The sequence below is a fragment of the Rhineura floridana genome, chromosome 5, assembly GCF_030035675.1.
Source record: "Rhineura floridana isolate rRhiFlo1 chromosome 5, rRhiFlo1.hap2, whole genome shotgun sequence".
Taxonomy (NCBI): Eukaryota; Metazoa; Chordata; class Lepidosauria; order Squamata; family Rhineuridae; genus Rhineura; species Rhineura floridana.
The window spans coordinates 79,354,427-79,371,486 of NC_084484.1; the positions used below are offsets into that span (position 1 = coordinate 79,354,427).

The window sequence follows — 17,060 nt, forward strand, 5'->3', positions numbered from 1 at the left end:
CCAGTTCTCTGCTGCATTTCCTTCAAACACCAACTTTCCTGGAGGCTTCAACTGGTCCATTTTTCACTGCCTTATGTTTTTAGGTAGTCTTCTGACACCATGTAATATTTGCAAGAGTTGAATGAATCACAAATACTCGTTAGAAGGAACAAACTTTACTTAACAGTCTGTTGCAGCGTAACCAAGAGCTCTGCTTTCGTTTTCCTACTGGTCCCTCTCCCAACTGATTCCCCCATACAACTATATCTAATTCACTTGAGTTCTTACATTACAATCATAATAAATATTAATTTATTAAAATTAAAGCCAGGGGAACAGATTACTGTAACTACAATATAGGTGCCTTTTGATATATCATAATCCCTGATTAACCTAATTTTAGTTAGATAGCAATCCTTTGTCAGGAGAGGAAGCTGGTGGGGCAAATGAACCACCACTGCTGGTCTCTACAGCAGGGTAGAAGTGAGGGTGGAGTGGTGTTCTTGCCCTTCTCCATCCTTTTCCAGGTTTTTTGTTTGTTTGTTTAAACATGTTCTTTCCCATTGTTTCTATATATATTGCATCCATTTGGGGGTGGGGAGAGGAAGCTGACTAGGGACTGCGATGGCTATGGTACCTTTGTATCCATGCTTTCCCCTGAACCACCTCTGTCACCCTCTACCAATCTGATGCCTGTGAAGCAAGGACTCCAGACTCTTCAGGTTTTTGCAGCTGGAGGGAGGGACCCTCTGAGTTTCGACCTCTCTCTCTCTCTCTGCCCTTGAAGGGGGAGAACTGACACATCTTTTGGCCCATGGGGTGCCCTCCCAGGGACCATAGGATTGCAGTGTTAATTTATTAATTAAGCCAGTTACAATTCTCAGCCCCCTCCTCTCCCTGCCTCTCCCCCCCTCTCAATTGAGAGCTCTATTAGCTCCCACTATATTTTGGTTGAATAATTTATTGGTTAAATTGCAGCCTTATGAGTCTGGGTGGATAGATGAATAGATTACATATATGAATGCATGTGTGTCTATCAAATGTACTTACTGCTTCTTTAATTTTTTATATAAGTATACCAACCCAACCTTTATTCAAGGCTTAGGGCTCACCTAGTATGAATATTTTTTAAAACAGACATATTTTTAATGAGAACAATTATAAAGTTCTATTGGATATTGCACTGAAGGAGTAAACGTAAACCAGACTTCAATTTTCCATATCATTTTCTGTGATAGAGATCAGAAGGCGGGGTGCGAGCATGCGTGTGTGTATGCGCGCATGTGCATGTGTGTATGCGCATGTGTGTTTTTAAATAAAAACACTAATAACTTGTTGAGAAAGTTAAGTGCTTGAGTCTAAATTAGCTTCTCCCGTTTCCTCAATAACATTTAATAATGTACATTAAGTAGGAAAATCCTTGTTAATTACATTAAAAATAAATAAATGTTGTCTATCACTTTATTTAGTTTGATTTTATAATTGCTGTCACCATTTTAATGTAAATTGAAAATCTAGAACAGCGTCCTGCTAATTATCTTTCTTCCATCAGACACTGATGCTTCTGAAGCTTGATACCAGATAAAGTGCCATAATTTTTTTCTTGAGCATGTCTGCATGCAAATAATAATAAAAAAGAACACTGTGGAACTGACATCGTATACAAATCTTGCCATATATGCTTTCTCTCTTTATCAAGATTGCATGATTGTGTAACTAATGCAATACTGATATGATATAGTAATAACAGCCCATCACAGTTCTTTCACCATATTGTATCACTGCTTTATCATATTAGGCTAAAGCACTGCGAGAGTTGATAGAACCTCCCCATGCCAACTCGGATCCACTTCTCTTGGCACTGAACCGATTGGACTCAGAGATTGATAAACTATTGGTTAGAGAATTTAGATCGGAGAGAATTGGCACTACGGAGACTCATCTTCAGCCTCTTGCAAGCAACCTCTAATGTCCTGCATTCAGAAAGCCAATCAATTCTTCTTGAATAACTGATGTTTTTAAGTGAGAACTGACTTTAAAATATAGACAACCAAATGCCTGGGTAAAGGGCAAACCTATTGCCAGACCTATTGGTTTTATTTTGAAGAATGCATCCTTTCTACAGAGGGACTAGGCACAATATCAGACCCAGGCTACATGGAGTACAGTTGCTGCCCACCAACTTGGGAGAAACAGAAGGGGAAGAGGGTGATGGCAGGGGAAGGGCTATGATGACACTCAGGTGTGTTCTGCAGTCTTCAAAGAAGGAAAGAGGGATCACCATGGTAACTATAAAATCATATTTTGCAAATGGACTTCAGTTACTTCCATCCATCCAAAGTGGAAAAGGCTAATGCCATTCTTAGTATATTAGTGAAGGAAGATAACTTACTGTATAATACTGATTAAATGTATTCTATCAAGTCCAAGTGTGCACAGACTCTTGCAAGACTTAAAACCCAATCCTAACTGTGTTTACTTAGGAGTAAATCCCATTAATTTCAGTGGGGGGGCGTCTAGACTCAAACTACACATGATGGTAACAGATCCATTTGTTTAAATCCAGGTCTCTTCCAAAAATGTCCATAATGGATGTGAGGGGATTCCATTTTTAAAGCAAAAGGTGTGTGTACTTGGAGACTGCTAACTCTTCCTCTATGTGCTTCTTAGCCTTCTGCAGTTTGCCCCCCCAAAAAACCTTTTTGTCTAATTCCAAATTCTTTTGAGCTCCAATTCCAAAAGTGAGCTTCGTGTGCAGGAGAAAAGAACTGGGAGAGAGAGAGGCTTTGAGGACATTGTTAGTGGTGTATACATGGAGAGCTCAGTTGCTCTAAAAAGCAGATTCCCCACACTTTACACATGATTGAAGCTGACCCAGGTTTAAACACTGTCACGTATAGCTTGAATCTTGCTTTAAAATAAATTTGCTAAGGATTGCAGCAGAGTTTGTTAAGCAGTTTCTAATTATTTATCTGATGGTGCGCAGATACTGATTTTATGACAGTAAGATGATGCCTCGCATTGGAGTATTTCCAACTCTGCAGATAGAAATCTTCAATTTCTCCTCACCTTCTAGGAGTCAAATGTGAGGGATGTTGCCTTGCAGCATAAGCATAAGGTATTCTCTGTAAATCATTCAGCATCCATAGGAGGATGTTTTGGGGGCAAGATTTTGTCTGAATGTCTCCCTAAGTAGATTCAGATATTGTCTATCATTATGTATTGGGTCTCCTATGGATCATTATTTGCCTGTATCTCTGTGATTGGATGTGGATTTTCTTTTGAATTGGGGGTAAGGGTGTACTGTAATGTCAGTGCTAAATTGTTGATATTTCATACTATTCTATGGAGAGAGAATTTTAAAATGTATTTTGAAATGTTTTATTTCTGTCAGGTCCATGTATGGTATTGCATTATGTTAATACCAATAAAATATAGTTATTTATATACAAATGCATATATTTCCCTTTTTATAGAGAAGTGTTACAATTTTTTCACAACTAAATAATATGCAGCAGAGCAGTAAGAAAATCCTAACAGCTTTAACATGCTATTTTTTAAATTAACAATAACCCTGTATACTATAGACAAACCAGTGGGAAATGCATGTAGTTATACAAGATTGCTGGTCCTAGCACAGATCTGTCAAGATTTGACTATAAACTCAGCTTCCACAGATTTTCATGAGCATAAAACTAATGCTCTTGTTTTCTCAAAAATATATTGATTATTTGCTGACAAAACCACAATAACCTTTGGACACAATTCATTTAAAGTTAAGCACTTTAGTGCTTTAGAAATAAGTGCAGACCTAAATATTTCTCATTGAAATCAATGAGATTTAGAAGTGCTTAACTTTGGCTGGATTGAGGTGTTTATGAGCTCTTTTGTCTGTTGGATAAAGAATCTCACTCTGTGTGTGTTTTTAATTAATCATATGTTCTAAGTAATTTACTGCTGTTCGGTGCTTAGCAAAAGCAGACTTTTTTGAGGGGGGTTATGTAAGATTCCCTGTGAAGTATCTTTATCAGGGTCAATAAATTACTGCTTAGTGCATAAAGATTCTGCAACCTGGAACATTATCATTAAAACCTAGATGGAATGGCCTGAAACCTTTATGGTCTATCCTTAAATTCTTTAACTAGATACAAATTAAATGTTTTAAGAATGAATCAGGGAGCTGAAAACTGAGATAGAATTTAACTTCCATTTGACTTCCATTTTTGGTTTTCAGTGATGGTTCATGTGTTAACACTTTGCCAAAGGCTGAAAGGAGCTAATAGATTAGCACCACCATGCATTCAAATTTCTGAGCAGACGTTCCCACCCCAAAAGAGTGCACTGAATGATCATTTCCATTTTGCAGGGGTATTCAGGGAGCAATTAGCAGCCTGAGACATTAATTGAACATATCATTGTCAAGCTTCTTTATACTACTAAAAATAAAGTTTGTAAAATTATGATAATGTTTTCTTAATGCAAACAGTTTTGGTTTTGGTTTTACACAGTAAGAAAGAGGGTTTTAAGTATTGCTTTCTGTTTCATAAGTGAATCTTACTTGGAGGCAGATCGATCATTGTTTTTGTCATAAGCCTTTTCCTGGGGTGAGCCTGGACAGTTATCTAATTATTCAGAACAGGCATATTTCTTGACATTGCTCTCACCCCAGTTCTGAGAAAGAACACTGATTTTACTAACTGGAGCTACTTACTGAGGATGTTTTTATAGTCCACTATGGAAAGCAACAGAATTTTTTTTACATATAATATATTCAACATATTACGCCAATTATTCCTGTAGAAACAACCTACTAAACTCACTGATGCAAAGCAGAATGCATCATATTTTGTTTTGTTGTAAAATAATGATGTTGGTTGATCATAAGTTGCTATGGTACTGAGAAGTGAGCCCTGCTTCTAAACACAGATTAAGAATTCAAGCTGCAGGGAAGAGCACCATATTGCTGTGATTACTTTCAAATGTATCACCTGTGACATCTATCTGCCATAAAGTATGAAACCACGGTAGTAGTCCTGAAAGCAGAAATGGACACTTAGAGGAGAAATGGGTGATGCTTAGGAATTCAATAAGGAGGCCAACAAATCTGCACTCCAAATCCACGTATTTTTCAACTGAGTAGCCCAATATTTTAATATGTTCATGTCCATGGAGTACACAAACATCTTACAATATTGGGCTATTCAGATGAAAAATATGTAGTACAGGAAGCTTTCATCGTTAAATCTATGTACTGTAGTTGCCATGGTGACAGATATGTTGTGGAACACTTTTGCTCTGTGAACAGAAGGAGCTTCTGTACACAAAAGTAGAGTTGCATTCGCAGAAAGGCCCCTTCTGTGAGTGTTAAATCTTCTGTGAGTACAGACCAAAACGTTAAGATCAAATCAGTATGTATGTGGCATTTGTGTTGTATGAAATAGTGTTACTGGTGTGGAAAAGGGTCGTGTGCTATGCATTATATGTTTTGTAATCAGAGTTGAATACCTACTCCATAAACTTTGGCAAAAAGTGTTGCTCAAATTTGACTTGTGACTAATGTAACTAACACCAGCCACCCACACCATTTGCCATTTAACCTTAACAGTCTCATATACTATAACCACATTTCATGCAACAGATACTTTGCTAAAAGAACAATCATTGTGTATCACTTATTGTAGGCTTTTCCATAATGACAGGATTGTTCCATTCAAAGCTTATTTCCCATCAGGTGAAACAGAAAACAGCACAATAATTGCTTACTGTGATTCTGTCTCCTGCAAGCATTAAATAAATAAATATTAGAGCAGTATTATATAACCTGGTCCCTGAAATAATGAAAACGAAAAACAAATCTGCCATCAAAATGTAGTGGCGATTATTTTATTTTATAATCACTTGAATCCTTTTGCTTATGACTGCATTGTTCACCACAAAAAAATACATGAATTTAACAATCCAGTCTGTCTTGTTGTATAATGTTTTAATCAAATGAATTAGGATAGGTTTATTAACGTATGTCATTACACATATATTATTTTGAAGTATGGTAGTTTTCTGTTAATTTCATGTTTTTATTTATATTATTTTCCTCTTTGTACTTTTTGTCAATAGCTACTTCTTATGGTAAGAAGTTTGTTTAGATGTTTCTTCTCATTGATAAAGGCTTAATGTAGTGTCAATCAGAATGTGCCTCCTCCAAACAGAAAGCCTTTTACCACCAAGGCTTAAAAATGGTTGTTACACAAATCTGACCTTAAACCATTCAGTCAATTGCATACTGCAGAATCTCAATTAACATAACTTTTGAGGATCCTGTAAGAAAGGAACAGTTGTTTTGCAATGCAAGACTTACAGTTTAATAATCAAATATTATTCATTGCATCTTCAATATTTTCTTCTTGAAACGTGAGAATATAGAATATTCTCTATTATTTAATTCAAATAATTGTTCAAGAAAGAAAAAAATCAAGGTCCAAACTGTATTGTGAAAGTATCAATCCAGACATTGGATTGGAATCTGGGATGAAAGGATCTGTCAATTTTGTTTCTCTCTGTTTGCCCCCACATGGAGGTTTGGAGGGGTGGAGCAGGCTATAAAGCTCTGCTGCGTCCCTCCCTATAGGCGAGAGGACATCATGTGTTCCCTCTCCTCACCCCTCCCTTTGGGAGAAACCAACCCTGTCTTCTTCCCAGGGAGAGGGTGAGGGCAAACCTGCCCCCACATTACTATGGGAACGTCATTCTCATTTTTATAATCTTAAACTCAGTTCTCCACATTTCCGCAGCAATTTGATTTTTTTTAAAAAAAATATTCATGAAAATTCTTCAATATCCAAGTATGAATTTCTCCTAATAAACATATTTTGAATGCAGTTTTGGCTAATGTACACATAATTGGGTGTTAGAACAAATTAAACCAGAATTGTCACTAGAAGCTGAAATGATGAAACTGAGGTTATTATACTTTGGACACATAATGAGAAGGCATGATTCACTAGAAAAGACAATAATGCTGGGGAAAAGCTAAAGGACATTTTTATCATGTAAGAAGTCCAAGTGGTGGCTGTGTGCCCCTCATCATAGTCTACCATAAAGATAGGGGCTCCAAATACTAAAGAGTCTGTTTCCCCTCCCATTTGCTTATATACTGTAAGCTGTATGACAGGGCCAAACTGCACGTGATGTTAAACATCAGGAGCCACAGGGAGTTGGGGTTAACGTTTTCATTCCATGCTGCAATCCCAATGAAAATTGTACTCAGAAAAAAATCCCAGAAACTAATGGACTCCAAAGGATTCCTGAGTGCCCTGGAGAATTTATCAGCTGGCAAACTTGCACTTTTGCTGAAACCCTGGTTGTTCAGTGGGCTATAGAGATGACCTAAGTCAGCTGACACAGTCACGCTCACTCGAGTGCCCTCTCCTGGTGAGCAGGGTCCATGCAGCCCCTTGGTATACATCTGAGTTGGGAACAACAACGCAAGTTGGGGGGAGCAACTAGAATGCAGGCTGAGAAAACAACATGTCCAATTAAATACAGTTAAGAGCTCATTATTGAGCATGCTCTGTGACAGTGAGCATGGTGAAGAAGGATTTTTCCCCCCACCATAATTCTTCTTTCACTGTTATCCAGTGGAGTTTTTCTGAGTGGTACAAGGAATTTTGCAGTCTACCCTATGAGGAAATATAGTGTGACATATTGGCAAGACACTTTGAGGATAAAATTGTCTACATCAGTCATGATTGGGCCTCTGAAGATATTACAGTTAAGCCAGTGGAGATATACAGAGCAATGTCTGTCCTAGTTTTCTTGGATGATTTTCAGTTCTTGGGGCCTGAGGATGTGGAAAAAGGTGCTTGGCTAAGTCAAGCCAACCACTTTTATGCTCAACCCTTGCTGTTTTTGGTTTATTAGTTTATTCCTTTTTTATTGGTATTTCTTAATAAAAGGCAGGATGCAAAGGTTGAAGAAACCTAAACTGGCCACAGAAGAAATAAGTGACTATCAGCTGATAGTTTGCATTCCCTTGTTGGTAAAGATACTTGTGCAGGTGGTGCTGACCAATTCCAGATGCTCTTGGATGAAATAGATTTTCTAGATCCATTTCAGCTGGGCTCTAGACAGGGTTTCAGAAAATAAACCACCCTGTTGGTCGCCTTCTGCCAAGGGACAGTGTGACCTGGCTGATTCTCTTGGACCTCAGCAGCTTCCAATAGGATGTCCAAGTTGGGTGTTGCAGGTACTTCTTTTCAGTGGTTCTACTCCTACCCGGATGGCTAATTTCAGAAGATGGTGCTGGTGAATAACTACTGGAACTCTTAGTATTTAAGCTTTGGGATCCCACAGAGTTTTGTTCTTTTCTCCATGCTGGTTAAGACCACTGAGTAAGGTCACCAGAGATTCGGACTGAGGTGTCACCAATCAGACTCAGGTGAGATGGTGAGAGTGCTAAATCAGTGGCTGAACATGGTAATAGACTGGAAAAGGTCCAATAAACTGAAGGTCAGTCCAGACATGATGTACTGGCATTTATCCAAAGTAGCACTAAATCCCTTGTTCTGTTAGCACAAAGATTTACACTTGCCCATGAGAACTTCCTCTTCTCCTCCCTGCATATCCCCTAAATCTGTTCTGGGTGTTCCCTCAACCCTCCAGAGCAGATCTGGGGAGGTTACAGGGCTAATACAGTGGGAACAGAGGAGGGAAAGCTCTGTTGAGCAAGTATAAATCCTTTTGCTAATAGAACAAAGGCACTGGATACTGCCCGCTGTTAATGGTTGCCCAGGTGAGTAGTGTTCAACTTGTTATTAAGGGGCATTGCACTTCACTTAAAGATTCAGCTTCACATTTTAGGGGTGCTCATCACTACTACTTGAGGTAAAAGTGGCATCTGTGGCTCAGAGCACATTCCATTAGCTTAGGCTGATGCACTAGCTATGTCCCTAGCAGTTATTCATGCTCTTTACCAGAGCATGACTAAATGCAATGGGTTCACAGTAAACCTGAAGAAGTGTTGCAAAGCAGCACAGATATTCCTATACTTTGAGGATGAAGTGGTGAAGTCCTAGAAGGGCTGTATGACTGTATTATTTTGTTGAATCTAAAGGGAAGGGAAGTCTTTATAAGCTCTGTGCCTAGGGATATAATCCGTTATTTATCTAAGAGTCTGTAATACCTACCTTTACCTCTACAAGTATATTATGAATGTGCGCTGGGGTCTCCATAGAGATATATGTGTACTTGATTCATTGTTGTCTTGGTGAATCTCCAGCTAGGATACAGCAGGGCGGCAAACTTGTATTCCCCTGGTTGTAGTCATCTACCTGACCATTTGTGGTGTCTTGGGGAAATTCTATAAAAAACCCACAAAACTGGTTTATAGTATTTCACTCCTGTTTGTGAAAAACATTAAGATTATTTTCTTAAGATTTGTTAATGATGTGGGAGCACTGCATTGCAGCTTCTTCCTGTGCTGCTAGGATAACGCAAGAAGCCCCAAGAAGGCTCCCGTGCTGCAGTTGCTAACCACACCAGTGTTTTGCAGTGCATGATGGTGATGCTAGCATGGTAAGTAGTAACGGGCTCCTCACATGTCCTCTGGGGCTTCTCACAATACCCAACAGGTGCAGAAAGGACCAGGTTAGCAGTGGTTCCCATGTTCCTAGCATCACATAAGAGGGACTACACAAAGCCTATTAAAAGTGGAGAATGCATGCATTGCTATAACTGCATTGCTCTGTTTCTCCTCTACTGGATTAAGAACATAAGAACATAAGAAGAGCCTGCTGGATCAGGCCAGTGGCCCATCTAGTCCAGCATCCTGTTCTCACAGTGGCCAACCAGGTGCCTGGGGGAAGCCCGCAAGCAGGACCCGAGTGCAAGAACACTCTCCCCTCCTGAGGCTTCCGGCAACTGGTTTTCAGAAGCATGCTGCCTCTGACTAGGGTGGCAGAGCACAGCCATCATGGCTAGTAGCCATTGATAGCCCTGTCCTCCATGAATTTGTCTAATCTTCTTTTAAAGCCATCCAAGCTGGTGGCCATTACTGCATCTTGTGGGAGCAAATTCCATAGTTTAACTATGCGCTGAGTCAAGAAGTACTTCCTTTTGTCTGTCCTGAATCTTCCAACATTCAGCTTCTTTGAATGTCCACGAGTTCTAGTATTATGAGAGAGGGAGAAGAACTTTTCTCTATCCACTTTCTCAATGCCATGCATAATTTTATACACTTCTATCATGTCTCCTCTGACCCGCCTTTTCTCTAAACTAAAAAGCCGCAAATGCTGCAACCTTTCCTCGTAAGGGAGTCGCTCCATCCCCTTGATCATTCTGGTTGCCCTCTTCTGAAACTTTTCCAACTCTATAATATCCTTTCTGAGATGAGGCGACCAGAACTGTACACAGTATTCCAAATGCGGCCGCACCATAGATTTATACAACGGCATGATGATATTGGCTGTTTTATTTTCAATACCTTTCCTAATTATTGCTAGCATGGAATTTGCCTTTTTCACAGCTGCCGCACACTGGGTTGACATTTTCATCGTGCTGTCCACCACAACCCCGAGGTCTCTCTCCTGGTCGGTCACCGCCAGTTCAGACCCCATGAGCGTATATGTGAAATTCAGACTTTTTGCTCCAATATGCATAATTTTACACTTGTTTATCTTGAATTGCATTTGCCATTTTTCCGCCCATTCACTCAGTTTGGAGAGATCTTTTTGGAGCTCTTCGCAATCCCTTTTTGTTTTAACAACCCTGAACAATTTAGTGTCGTCAGCAAACTTGGCCACTTCACTGCTCACTCCTAATTCTAGGTCATTAATGAACAAGTTGAAAAGTACAGGTCCCAATACCGATCCTTGAGGGACTCCACTTTCTACAGCCCTCCATTGGGAGAACTGTCCGTTTATTCCTACTCTCTGCTTTCTGCTTCTTAACCAATTCCTTATCCACAAGAGGACCTCTCCTCTTATTCCATGACTGCTAACCTTCCTCAGAAGCCTTTGGTGAGGTACCTTGTCAAACGCTTTTTGAAAGTCTAAGTACACTATGTCCACTGGATCACCTCTATCTATATGCTTGTTGACACTCTCAAAGAATTCTAATAGGTTACTGAGACAGGACTTTCCCTTGCAGAAGCCATGCTGGCTCTGCTTCAGCAAGGCTTGTTCTTCTATGTGCTTAGTTAATCTAGCTTTAATAATACTTTCTACCAGTTTTCCAGGGACAGAAGTTAAGCTAACTGGCCTGTAATTTCCGGGATCCCCTCTGGATCCCTTTTTGAAGATTGGTGTTACATTTGCCACTTTCCAGTCCTCAGGCACGGAGGAGGACCCAAGGGACAAGTTACATATTTTAGTTAGCAGATCAGCAATTTCACCTTTGAGTTCTTTGAGAACTCTCGGGTGGATGCCATCCGGGCCCGGTGATTTGTCAGTTTTTATATTGTCCATTAAGCTTAGAATTTCCTCTCTCGTTACCACTATTTGTCTTAGTTCCTCAGAATCCCTTCCTGCAAATGTTAGTTCAGGTTCAGGGATCTGCCCTATATCTTCCACTGTGAAGACAGATGCAAAGAATTCATTTAGCTTCTCTGCAATCTCCTTATCGTTCTTTAGTACACCTTTGACTCCCTTATCATCCAAGGGTCCAATTGTCTCCCTAGATGGTCTCCTGCTTTGAATGTATTTATAGAATTTTTTGTTGTTGGTTTTTATGTTCTTAGCAATGTGCTCCTCAAATTCTTTTTGAGCATCCCTTATTGTCTTCTTGCATTTCTTTTGCCAGAGTTTGTGTTCTTTTTTATTTTCTTCATTTGGACAAGACTTCCATTTTCTGAAGGAAGACTTTTTGCCTCTAAGAGCTTCCTTGACTTTGCTCGTTAACCATGCTGGATTCAGAAGAATGAGGCTAAGGGGTTCTGACCTTGTTAGAGCCAGCCATGCCTCACAGCCCATCTGTGCCTGAGACTTACTCACTGTAAATTTTGGGGACAGTGAAAGCCTTGTGTGCTGTTGTTGCTGAACATGGTGAAGATTAGAGTTAACGATGCAGAGTAAAACAAAGAGACAAAAGGAAGAAGGGGTGAATTGGGACATGAAGGTACAGAGATGGGTGAGAAAAGGAGAAAGGCAATGGAACTAGTGTGTACAAAGAACACTGGCGGAGCAGAGGGAGGTGAGAAAATATGACAGGGTACAGAGAAAAATAAGAGAGCAATACTGGGTGCAGAGAATCCAGCCAGGTGTAGAAAGACAGAAGAGGCAACTGAAAAGGGGCAAAGGTCCTATGAGGTGGTGGATGGCGTAAGCACAGAGAAGGGAGAGAGTTTATACGTGCTGTGGAGTAGAGAGATAAAAGTAGGGATAGTCAACATAGAAAGGGAGTGCAAAGGGAATTTTGGTGACCTTGGGGTCATGGCAGAAAGCTCGATTAAGATGTTGACCCACTGTGTGGCAGCTGTGACAAAGGCAAATTCCATGCTTGGGATCATTAGGAAAGGAACTGAAAAGAAAACTGCTGATATAATGCCATTATACAAATCCCCTCAACAAATATATTGTACAGTTGGAAAAGATTGAGAAAGGGGAAACCAGAATGATCAAGAGGATGGAGTAACTCCTCTATGAGGAAAGGTTGCAGCATTTGGGACTTTTTAGTTTGAGAAAAGGCAAGTAAGAGGCAACATGATAGACATGTATAAAATTATGCATGGGGTGGAGAAAGTGAACAGAAAAGTTTTTCTCCCTCTCTCATAACACTAGAATTTGTGGACATCTGATGAATCTGAATTTTGGAAGATTCAGGACAGACAAAAGAAAGTACTTCAAACAGCACATAGTTAAACTGTGGAATTCACTCCAACAGTGATGGCCACCAACTTGGATAGCATGAAAAGAGGATTAGAAAATTTGTGGAGGATATAGCTATCAATACCTACTAGCCATTAATGGCTATACTCTGCCTTTGCAGTTGGAGACAGTATGCTTCTGAATACCAGTTACTGGAAACCACTGGAGATGAGAGTGCTGTTGCGCTCAGGCACTGCTTGCCGGCTTCCCATAGGCATCTGGTTGGCCACTGTGAGAGCAGAATGCTGGACTAGATGGGCCACTGGCCTGATCCAGTTCTTATAGTGACTGATACATGACTGATATATGTTCTTATAGTGACTGATACTGAGAAAAAGAAAGACGCGAAAGTATATTATATGGCACAGAGAAAAGGGGTGTTAATTGATAAGGGCTTATGCGGAAACCAGTAAGTTAAAATTGTACATAAATGCTTTTCAGTCACTAGCATAGCAATCAGCCCTGCTGAGTTAATAAAAATAAAGTGTTTTGACCCTGGTGTGCTTGTTTGAGTAGTACATAATACTCCCATTTAATTTGTTCAACTGGGCCAGATTAACATGTAAATAATAGAATAATTAACTTTTTATTTTTATCTTATGCCATATTTGATGTCATTTTGTAATACAACTATTGGGGAAGGATAATAAAAATACTAGAAAAGGGAGTTGGGATTGTTCAATTAGTGTTGCCTCTGCCTCTTCAAATTGAATTGACCTTCACATTAGTATCCCATAAAATATTTTCCAATGAAAAACATGCCATTTCTGTTTCTTGCTCAAATTTACAGTAGCCTCGGTTCTCCTTTAAAGTGCCTTCTTTTATCACAAAACAAATTTTATAAATGCTTAATGCAAAATACTGAACACTTTGCCTCAAAATTAAAATATTCATGCCAGTTCCCGAGTTTAATCTTTGTCATGTTCAAAGACCAGTAAAGAGAATTCTAGGAATGGGGCCAAGCTATGCAGATGAGGCAGCCTTAGTTTTCTGTGGATCAAAAGGGACAATATAAGTAGGTGACAGGGACATAGATTTTTGAGAGAGGCATAATCCACCTGCTGCAGCTGGTGTCACCAGAGGTCCATACTGTGTTCTTCTGTGGTTTCAAAATTCATCCATTTCTTCTGCAAATAATATAGAATACAGAGTAATACTCCTGTGATCATTCAGTCCATTGAGCTGGAGATAGCAATATCTGTTAGGATGGCAATATCTCAGGAAGGGAACTAAAACAGAGTTAATTTTCTGCTAATCCACCCCCCTTTAGTCAGTTTCTCTCAGCTAAACCATCAAAGATTGCCCTAAACACTTTTGGATGGATCCAGAATAAGTCATACAAACAAAGAACTCCTCCAAACAACCTGTTTATTAAGCATTTGTCCTGATCTGCTTGTGCAAAGCTTACACAGTGGTTAGACTATGTCTAGTCTGTATTGAGCATTCATTCCGATTTGTTTGCAGGGAAGTTATATGACAGTGAACCTTTATGCTGCAGTCCTGATTCATCCTCCTGTGCTTTCCCTTTAAATCATGTGTCCATTCCGCACTTTTCAATGCATTTGTCTTTCACTTTCCTAACCACAAAAAGTCTTTTGTTGTTGTTTATGTTTTTTAAAAGTGCATTTATTGTGCTTGGGCAACAAAGTGCTTTAATTTACTGTAATTTCACAAACCTAAATTTCACAGTATGCACGTCAATCCTTTCTGCAAAATATTGACGGTTTGGAGTCACCAAAGTTTATACAGAACTGTTGTCTCCTTGACTTGGTCTTGGCTCAAGAACAAGCTGGCGTAGAAGATTTGATTAATTTAACATTTACATAATGCATTCATTCACATTTATTATCTCAGTAATTCCTATAAGATCTCTGTAAGGTAGGCCAGTATTAATATTTCCATATTGCAGTTGAAGATTTGAAGCTGAGAGATGAGTAGCTTGGCTAGAGCCATCACAGGAGTTCATAGCTGAGGTAAGATTTGAACCAGGAACATCCCAGCTCACATTTTTAGCCACTATTCTACTTCAAAAATTTGAAAACAAACATTCAATTTCCATTGCATTTACCCCATCTTTTTAGGGAACCACTCCAAAATTATAAAAATGCTACTAGGACAGATATAGGATGGCAAGTTATATGATGCCATTAACTGAACAGACTGAACACATTTAATTGTGGCAGTATTTTGAGGCATATGATGATAAATGTGCTAAAATCAATATCCGAAAAACATGTTTGTGTGCATGATTTCAATTTTTAGTAATTTTTTTCTTTTGTTCAGACTAGAAAAAGCAATTAATGATTTAGATATTATTATTATTATTATTATTATTATTATTATTATTATTATTATTATTATTACTAAAGCATTTTCTGTTTGGAACAGACATTCTTACTGAAGCACCATGTGTGCATTGATGTGTATTTCTGGAGCTCCAGTTGTTCATAGTTTTCCTCAAAAGATTCTGTGTGTTGGGAACTCTGTGTGCTCATTGAAGCCTGGTGCCCTCAAAGAAAGCAGGATGACAGTTTTACAGCAAAATCCTATGTATTTTTACTTGAAAGTAAATTGCATTGAGTTCAGCAGAGTTTTCTCCCACGTAAGCGTGTTTAGGAATGCAGGCTTGATAAGTTATTTTTCAAAGTGCTCATAGACTGTAGTCCTCATCTCTTATATCTTCTCACCAAGCACAATGGGAGAATTTTTTAGGCACTATTTTGTCAGCCTCTCTTTCCTCATGAATTTTGAGCCAGTTATAAAAGATATACAGATATATTTCAGTAAGTAACACTCCAGTTTTGTCATGTAACAGGGTAGTTGGTGTGCCCTCATAAGTGCACAATACAGTTCTCATCACTTAGCTTTGTACAGTTTTCAGATATACAGTGCAATTGTATGCTGGTTTATTCAGAAGTGAGTCCTACTGTGTTCAGTGTCTTACTCCCAGGTAAGTGTGTGTAGAATTGCAGCTTTAAAAAACTACAGTGCCTCCAAAATTCAGCACTATTAAGATTATTGATTAACATATTTTAGAACTTGTGAACAGGGAGAACCTGTATTTCTGCTTAATATCTTTAGAATAATTTGAGCCAATAATTTGACTTTCAGTCTGGAAGACTATACTTGATTTTAGTGTGACAAATTATTTTGGAAGCTGTGTATTGATTGTCATGTGAGTATCTTTTTTGTATTTCCACGTGCTAGGAATATACAACTTGCTATGGCCTCCCACCATATATAGTCACCATATCGACATGTACCAAAATACATTCATGCATGCATGATGATTAAGTGAGAAGATCTACACATTTCATAGATTTTTTTATATTGTGAAATGGTTTCAGTAAAAATTTGTCACATTTGAGTAGTTAAATTTGCGTATGCTCAAGTAAACATTTCTCTTGACTTAGCCTTGCCAGGACATAATTTGAATAACCTGATGTAGACTTAACTATGTAGTTAATTTCCTCTGTGTCTTACAGCTGAAACCATACAAGAAAAGCCTGCAGATTCCTTGCAAGATTTGTACCGGTCCTTGGAACTGGCTAGCTTGTCTCCTTTAGGAGACCAGCAGATTTCTACTAAGACGGAGTACAAGAGGTTTTTTATTCAAAGATGCAGAGATCCAAAAGTCAATGAAAAATTGCACCAGTTGCGAATTCTGAAAAGCACTTTAAAGGTAGGTTAATTTGGGGCTGAGCAAATTTCGCAAAAGTGTTGAACCATCCTGCATAGATTTATTACACATATTAGAGGCACAGCAGAGAAAACTTTAGTTTCTCAACAAGTAAAACCACATTTATCTGAGTTCCAATTTTAATTTCTCTTGATCCATGAATAGTAAATCTGCTTCTGGTCCATTTTGTGTAAATGAGGAAATGATCCATAATACTTGTAATGTTGTGGATATTTAGATCCTGTCATATTCCTTTGCTGACTTCAGAATATGACATAATTTACCTGGCTTTCAAGGTTTCTAATAGAAAGACAACATTTGCTGTGTATTCAGGTGCGGTGCTCTGAGAATTCCCTTTTTAACAATAACTGGTAAATTGTGTAACTGTTAAGGATTCCCCAAACCCCACGGGGAAATCCCTTGTGTGGCATCTCTGCCTGTTGATATGATCCCAGAGATCCTCTTTGTATTCTGTAGCTTGTCATTTTCTGTCTCTTCTCAAACTCCCATCCTGATTTTCCATTCTTTGTTCTTGGCTTGTTGCC

The 17,060-nt window shown here is 38.9% G+C and overlaps 1 protein-coding gene across 4 annotated transcripts in view; it reads left to right on the top strand.

Moving 5' to 3' along the window:
* The window catches only part of CNKSR2 (connector enhancer of kinase suppressor of Ras 2), a 271,527-nt gene that overhangs the window by 253,397 nt on the left and 1,070 nt on the right, over positions 1-17,060 (top strand). For 2 of the 4 annotated variants that reach the window (XM_061627286.1, XM_061627287.1), the window contains one exon: positions 16,322-16,518. In XM_061627286.1, the coding sequence (XP_061483270.1) occupies positions 16,322-16,518 (197 nt within the window). Of the gene's footprint in view, positions 1-1,777; positions 3,265-16,321; positions 16,519-17,060 lie in introns of those variants that run through there. The other 2 variants (XM_061627283.1, XM_061627284.1) reach the window with 1 other exon arrangement.